General features: G+C 37.2%; 1 protein-coding gene across 2 annotated transcripts; it reads right to left on the bottom strand.

Moving 5' to 3' along the window:
- Positions 1–208: 208 nt before the first annotated feature.
- On the bottom strand, positions 209–6229 carry LOC130989377 (uncharacterized). Of its 2 annotated transcripts, XM_057913339.1 has the most exons (18): positions 5701–6229; positions 5426–5617; positions 5065–5220; positions 4658–4951; positions 4306–4523; positions 4149–4223; positions 3891–3957; positions 3369–3694; positions 3049–3282; positions 2763–2950; positions 2341–2479; positions 2145–2253; positions 1521–1623; positions 1252–1441; positions 1088–1186; positions 939–997; positions 700–805; positions 209–508 (listed from the first exon to the last, which is right to left on the bottom strand). In XM_057913339.1, the coding sequence occupies exons 1-18, from the start codon at positions 5945–5947 to the stop codon at positions 344–346; spliced, it is 2967 nt and encodes a 988-aa protein (XP_057769322.1). In that variant the 5' UTR covers positions 5948–6229; the 3' UTR covers positions 209–343. The 2 variants fall into 2 exon arrangements, with proteins under 2 accessions (XP_057769322.1, XP_057769323.1); XM_057913340.1 differs by lacking the exon at positions 5701–6229 and having other exon boundaries at positions 5065–5113; positions 5426–5611.
- Positions 6230–8457: the final 2228 nt, after the last annotated feature.

Raw genomic sequence — 8457 nt, 5'->3', positions numbered from 1 at the left:
AGATGAAAGAGATCAATAATTTTTCTTTTTCTTTTCCACCGTCAAACAACTTCGTTTTGATGCTTAGGTAGAAAAAAAGGTTCCACGTCAAACTACATCGAGATGAATCATTTTTTTTATCACTGAATTTTTATACAACGAAACATTTTATAGAAAACACTAAAAGTTAAGGACGTAAAACAATAACCCTGAAAAATACAACCCAGAGTAAAGAAAATCTTTTACTGATACAAATTGCAAATTAGAAGTCATTCTTGCCTACAAAATTGTTAAAAAAAAAATACAAAAATTTGGCCTTCAATTGAGTGTGAAGAAGGTTGAGAAGAAATGTAATGAAATGAAATCACATTTGTTTTTGAGAAAGGCGTTTGGAAGATCTAATTTGGATGTCTTTGGTGTAAACACTCGTCACCGCAAATAGCAGAAGCACGAACACCACCTGAGCGCTCATGATTCCGAAATGGCTGATGCTGTTGCCGATTTCCATCCAGCTTCCCGTGTTGCGTACCTGTCACCACACCACGTACATCATGTTAAACGAGACACTCGAACGAGCCATTGAGATACGTATTTAGAGACCAATACAACACATTCACCATTCATGACATGAACGTTTCTTGGTGCTTCTTGTGCGCGTGCGTGTTGTGTTGTTATACAGAATCAGAATCAAAACCAGAACGAGAGTCGGAGAAGCCATACCAGGAAGAAGAAGTGAACTGTCATGACATCCGAACAGATTATGACGAGGAAATAGCATCCCAGCAGCGGAACTTTGATCATTCCGGTAATTGCAGTGAACGTGCATCTGCGTACGACATTTGAAGTTCACGTGCAAGTTTCAACGACATCGATGATGTTACGTCTCAAGATATGACGAGAGAAAGCCATGAAAGGACAGATTTATCTAGTAATGCAGCAAGTGAGACAGCGATACTTACACGACGAGCACAAAAGGTATCAACAATTTGAAGATAAGGAGGGCCGCCATCAGAAACGGCTGCAACGAGTAGCAAATCGTACCAAGTTAATACAAAACTACTAAACTGAGAAATGCAATGCGTCAATCTTAGAGTTAGTTAGTACTCACGCTGAAGACTGTGATGAACCGATAAACAGAAGAGATCTCAAAACTCGCAATACTTGCAAAGTTGCCAGTTCCGAAGAATGCAATGTTGAAGAAGACCATCTACAGCCAGAAAGGGATTAGAAGCACGAAACACAAGGTAATATATAGGTGAATTTATCACTCACAAATGCTAATGGAATGCGCATATCAGACAACAGCAAGCATCTATCATTAGATTCCGAAACTAGGTCATCCTCCATAGCCACAATAGAACTCGAAGATTTGCTCGTCTGACTTATGTAGAGATAAGCATTTTCGAAGAGTATCCACGCCATAAGCGCAAGAGCAAGGGCACCATAAAATACGGCTTCGTATCTGTACAAAAAATGTCACGATAATCCATAAATCTTCCCTGATTATGTCCTAGGTAGTTTGTTAAAAGCATGAGAAGTACCCGATAGAAAGCAGGAGGAATGCAGGCGCAAAACCGAGATATATGGAAGTAAGCCTTGACAAGAGACCAGTTGGTGAGAAAAGTGGCAAAACAATTGATACACCTGTGAGGAACAAACCGTAAATTAGTTCCATCAGTTTATTTGCTGTATTATAAACCCAAAATGAGAATCTAACTCTTTTTTACTCAAAAAGTTCGTATAGTATATCTTCCAACTTCTTCCTTACTTTATAGCAAAGATAGTTTACGTGATCTTAGTTCCCTTTGATACCCTTTTAATTACCAAGGAAAGGTGAAACATGGACAATAGAGGCACCACAAAGGGTTGCACATAGACAGAGAGAGAGAGAGAGAAGAGCATAGCATAGCATAAGACCACTAAATTTTTTCATTTATCTTTTATCTATTTTTGTCCAATTAAGTTAAAGGATCTTATTCCCAAGTCGTGACTAAAGAGTACATTTGCTCATTATCGATGAGCAATTGCAGCAATCATACAAATCAAACCCTATTCGGTCTTGAGGTACTTCAACTTCGATACCAACACAATCATCAACAGCAAGACGAAGAAAAGGATGGATAAATGAAATAGCAAAGTAAAGAAAAGAAAAGGCCAAAAGGTACCAGCAATCGACCAATTAATCACTTGGTGTAGTACAAGCAGTTCTTGCTTTTCTGTTCTACGATTCGTTGACAAGGGAACCATAAGGGCTGAAAAAGCAACCAGCAACACCTATTGTATTGCAGCAAAAGTTTCACATTTAGAAATTCAGTAGAAGCAACACACCACGCAAATTGACATGACGAATCGTGTAGATACCTGAAAGATGAAAAGGATATTAGATTTGGATTTCTGCACTTCATGAGTGAGAGAAAGCCAATATTTACTCTCTCTGGAATACATATCCAGATATCTTGAAGCTACTCCGATTATTACAATCAGTAATCCACTGGCAACTCTGCAAAATGACATTTAACAGTAAGTTTGTAAAAGAAATTCTATGTTATTCATCACTCTAGAGAGAGAACAATAAGAAAGAGAAGTAAGCATAATTGAATCAGATATACTACGATATACCACCGATCTAGATTAAAAAAAAATTGTTTATTCCTGCTGACCATAAATATGATCAACACAATGGTGATTATTTAGAGGCATTTCAGACATTTCACTTATATAATTATACACTGGTAACAGAAAAATTTATACAGAGTATAAAACAAAATAAAAACATAACTTACACTAGTTTAGTATTATCTGGGATTTCAGCGGGCATCAAAGTAAATATCGACAGGGACCAACATGCTAGCCATACAAAAACTGGTAATCCTGAGCCCCATGGCATGGAGTATAGAAGATAAACCGAAGCAATAACCCCAATAATCAAGAAACTCCAAGTATAGATTTTCCTGTCCATGAAGCTTTTGACCTGCACAAATTAGAATGAACGAAACCAAGAATGAGATTCGGAAACTCAGAGATACCATGGACACTTCCACAGATTAATATCAGAATGATGCTACATACCAGGATTTCAAGAACGAACACAGATACAATTAAGCTAACCAAAAGTTTTACAAAGTAACTTATTTTGCTCCCAAGCATGTATCTCCAAAGAGCTATCAGAAAACGATATTCACAGCAGATTTGGACCCAAAGAAATATTGTCATTGCAAAGTATGCATGATAGAGAGGAGGAGAATGTTCAACTAGCAGTATAACACACACTGCTCCCATCAGGAGACATCCGGAGAAGTATATCTGTCGAGGGCAAACAAACTAACTTATTATACAGAAGCAGAAAACAGTTATAATAAAATTACATAATGACTTAGTTTATTTACTACCTTCTTGGTATTTGTCTGCAGGTATACTGATTGGTCCTTTTGAAAAAACTTTCTAGGCAATGAGGTATAAGATTGCAACACATGGACCATCAGATAAATCATCCATCCAAGGTAGCCAAGAGAAATTACAGTCATCAGCCGAAACCAATCATAGGTTTGAAAATAGTGAAGCCCTTCTAGTGCCAAGCTTCGGAGATTTTCAGATAGCATTTTTGCAGCCTCATAATCGCTAATGGATATTAACTGTTCGATTTGATCCAAGTCCAACGCATAGTTGTCCAAGGGTTTGAAAGGCTTGAAGCGCAACAAATTTGACTGCTTTAATTCTTAGCTTATAATTAAGGAAACAATTTCAAAAAGATAATAATAATAATAATGAGTTTCATATTGGATCTTCTGAAGTTGGAGACTGAAGTAATATATGAATCATATAGGAGATTCTGGGTGGCGTTAGTTAACAAACTCAAAACATTTCAAGAAAAGGTTAGAAAATAGCCACATTGATGGCTGTACAAAGGATACGTGATTTGCGAAGAAATTGACTGAGAATTTGCTTTGTGTTAGACAACACAGCCTCAACTTCATCAACCTGGTACACAGTTTTCACTTCTCCATAAGGAAATCTTAGATGCAGTGTAAAAAATTAAAAAATGAAGATTCAGAATAAGAAATAAAGTTAGCAAATACATAGTTTAAGTTTAGATTGGTACATAGTAAATACAATTCCCATGGTTCAAGCTATCGTGCAATCACCAACGTAACTTTACATTGCTAGCTCACCTTACTAAGATTAACAAATCCAAGCGGCAAATTTCCAACTGAGTTAACAGGACACGGCAAACCTACAAGAGTTGACTGTCAAAAGTTCCAAAGAAAAATGTTAAAGGTAGGCATTTCAAATGGAACTTAAAATACACTATTTGATAGATAGTACAACCATCAATGGTGCTATATCAGCTTGATTCACATCCTGTCTCTCAATGTCATCGAGACCCCAGTCGACTGGCGTAGGCATGTCATGAACATGGTCATCAACGAAGCGAGCAGTGTTTTCATGGTGATGGTTTTCAAAAGTTCGCACAGGTGGTCGAACACCAGCTCCCCAAGCAACGAGGGGAGTGTCAGTGTTTGACGGATGCCCATCTCCATGGCTCCCTTTCAAGATAAAAGATAGCTATCAGCATGCATGTGAATGCCCCAAATTCAAGTATTTAAAGAATTTTCAGCTGAATTTACAAATATTCATTACTCTTATAAATGAGAATATGAATGAGTTTAGTGTTCTCGACCTTTGTCACTCATCCCATGATCAGCAGTAAAAACAAACGCTGTCAGATTGTCCTTGAAGTAATTCTGAACAAGATTATAAACTCTTTCAGCAATTTGGTCAACAACCCTAACGTTATTGAGATATATGGTTGAGTAAGGCCGATGAGCATGACCATTTGAATCGCAACCAAGCAGGTGCAGGAATACAACAAGATTATCTTGTTGAAGAAGCTGCTTCAATTTCACATCTTCGTTGGACCTGTTCAAGAGGCCCTCGAATTGATCCAGTGACCATTCATCCAAAAATGATGCATCTACATAAACATAATATAACAGACAAATCATATGCTAATTCGCAAAGAATCAACCTAAGACTAAAAAAGAAAACGAAAAAAAGAAAAAGAAAATAAGAAAATAAGTAACAAACCAGTCGCAAAATCTTCATATTCATGTGGATAAGAGTTCCATGTGCTATGCTGCAAGGCACCACAAAATATAGGGATAATATCCGGGCTGCCAAACGCAAAAGTATGCCGGCTCCTATTAAACACAGAATCAAACTCAACCGGATTTGCTTTCCATCCTAGAATGAAACAGTATCAAGTGACCAAATTTGAAAAGATACATGTAGACATCTCAAGAAACAAACAGTTATACACAACATAATAACTTATCTTGACTCCTCTCCACCATTAACACAACTTAGGCTACCAAGAATAAGTTCAGCAAAAGAAATATCACCCGGTAACGATCCAGCATTAATCCAAATACTCGAATTACTACCCTACCTTTAGTAACAGCACTGGGATCTTCATAGAAACCAGCAATGATAGAGACATGTCCGGGCCTAGATTCTGTGGGAGGCCGCGCGTGCGACACCCCCCAACGGCCACGCTCCTTGATCACACTCCTCAAGAACGGCGCCCTGTAGCTTCCATTTGAATCAGGCTCGAAAAACTTGTCCGCCCTCAAGCCATCCGCTGTGGTCAAAACATAACAAACTCGTTCAGTCAAAACCTCAAACACCTTGTGTGCAATGCAAAGTTTCATAGAAACAACATACCAACAAGCAGCACGAGGCGTTTCGCAGGGGCCGGGAACCGTGGCGTGACGGGCTCCATGCCGTGAACGATTGGGGTCTTGAAATAAATGTCGAAAATGCTGAGCATGTAGACTGCGTGGAGTACTACTCCGAGAATCACTAGCCATTTTTCTCGTCTTCTCAGAAACTGAGTTCGGATTCTAACAGTGTTTGCTTCGGGTGATCTGACGCTGTTCCTCACTCCGAGGATTCCATCTCCTCCCCTCATTTCTTCGCCAAGATTGGATTTTTCGCAACTAGATCTTCGATATCAGCGTAGCTCGATGTGAATTGATTCTAGAAAATAGGCGGATTGTTCGGAAACGAGAAAAGGATCAGCTTCGGGTATTCGGGTCAGTGGATTCGGAGGCGGAAACCGGTGAGCTGCCGCTGCGATGCAAACGAAACGTACAACTCCTTAAGCGTAGGTTGCAACTTTCAGTGGCTGTTAGTAATTTTTTTTTTTTGAGAATGCAGTGGCTGTTCAGTAGCATTTTATTTCCTTTTTTCCACTTTAGCTGAAGTGTTCAACTGTATAAACTATAAAGAATATACACCAACTTTATTAGTCGTTTAATTTTGATACCGATTTCATTTTCGATAATTAGTTGTGGTCCATTTCGGTGAGAAAAATTCGATTATATACTTCAACTTTATATTTTATTATTAATTATTTAATTTTGATCACCGAAAATAAAACCGAAGTTAAAATTAAACAATCATAAAATTGGTGTATATAATTAAACTTTTCAAAATTTACGTCAAGAATGAATTTTGACCTCAGTTAATATATTTTTTAGCAATTAACCCTTAAAATAATAAATTTGATAGTGGGGTGCAATAACTATCATTCAAACCTGATAAAAATACTCCTTTGAAAATTAAAAAATTACAACATTAATTATTTATTACACAGCTCCTGTCTCTTTATTACACAGTAACATGAATCACCAAGCACACAAAATATCCAGTGTTTCTTACACATGGACATAAACATTACTACAAATACATTTTTAGTCTATGATGAAACCCTCAAACAAATTCTTTGAGAGTGGAGAAAGACACAGCTGCAACAACAAGACCAAGGACAACTGTCTGCAGCGACGGCGTGGGGCCCGTTGCACCGCCGGAGGGGCTGGGGGCGGGCGCCCCCATCCCACCAGCTGCTGCCGCCATTGCGGCCAGCGACACCAACATCACGGCCAAGATAGCAACTCTTCCGGCAGCCATGTATGTATGTATATATGTTTTTTTTTTGCTTTTAATTTGATTTCTTGGTGAGTTGACTATGTTAAGGTGTTTCTATGCTGTTTATATAGTAGTTGAAATGTGTGTGTTGAATAGATGATTTCTATGTACATGTCACATATTATATTGGATTATATGTAAACGGAAAAAGTCAAATGATAATTGGCAAGAACTATGAAACAAGAAACTAAGAAATCAAAACTAGGGAAGTAGCTGGATAATTAAGTGACAATTCCAAAGGAAATTTTGCGAGTTTTAACAATCAAGAGTAGCCTGTTATTTTCTACAAGAAGCCGCCGTAGCTACTCTCTCCGTCCACGAAAATTATAGTATAATTTTAAGGATAGGAGTTTTAATAAATAATTAAAAAATATATATAAAACGGAGAAATAGACTATCATCGTTGAGCAAAAAAAGAGACCCACTATAATGGATAGGAGTTTTAATAAATAATTAAAAAATATATATTAAATGGCTGAATTTTTTGTAAATATTGAGGGAATGAGGTTTAAAATACTAGGGACGTAGTTTTCGATAAAGGAAAAACTACAATTTCCGTAGATGGACGTAAGTAATAATAAGACTACAATTTTTTTTGAACACATAGGGTGTGTTTGCTTTGAGGCATAAGAGAGAGATAAACTATATTTATCACCTTATACTTCGTTTGCTTTGATGTATAAAAAATTTTGGGTAGGTTGTATAATTTTTCGGGCAGCCCGTTATCCCTTGGGAAATGGATAATTTTATACCTAAGAGAGGGTGATATAGTTTTATATCACCTTGTAAGGAGTGGATAAATATATTATCCTTCAAACCAAATAAGATATAACAAATGTGGTCCCCACTTTAAGTGATGAGTTTATACCTCGTTATATTAACCTTCTATTTAAAGAGATAAAAATCAAACACACCCGTTAAAAAATTATTGCAATTTGTATATAACTCTTATTGACAACAATTTTAATTTGTGTTGACAACAATTTTAATTTGTGTTGTCTACAACTGCCTTTTTTGTGATTATAAACAAGATAGATTAAACTACGTTGTTTATATATAGCTATCACAATTCCTAATTTCTCCCTCTTTTTCTTTTAGGCTGCGTTTACTTTGATGGAAAAGGTGAGAAAAAAATATGTTTTCACTATTTTTCTACCATTTTTACATGTTTAGTATGATAGAAAATTTTCTCCAACTAAGCTGGAAAATTTTCTGGGGCAGCTCATTTCCAGCCCTTTTCTCTCAAATGTGAGATAATATCCAAGATTAGAGATTTAGAGGTGTGAAAATATTATCCAAGATTTAAAAATTTTTAACTTTCCAATTTTACCCCTGAAAATGTATGGGGATAGCACACTCGGCCTTCATTCTCTCCTGCAAGCATAAAAATTCCCCAAATTCTCCCATCGGCGCCGCTCCGCTCATTCCACGTCGCTCCACCCAGTCCGTCGTCTGCCTCGCCCCCTGCTTCGATTATCGGTCAGTCTCTCT

Source organism: Salvia miltiorrhiza, chromosome 6 (genome assembly GCF_028751815.1).
Source record: "Salvia miltiorrhiza cultivar Shanhuang (shh) chromosome 6, IMPLAD_Smil_shh, whole genome shotgun sequence".
NCBI lineage: Eukaryota > Viridiplantae > Streptophyta > Magnoliopsida > Lamiales > Lamiaceae > Salvia > Salvia miltiorrhiza.
This window is presented reverse-complemented; position numbering and strand designations above follow the sequence as displayed.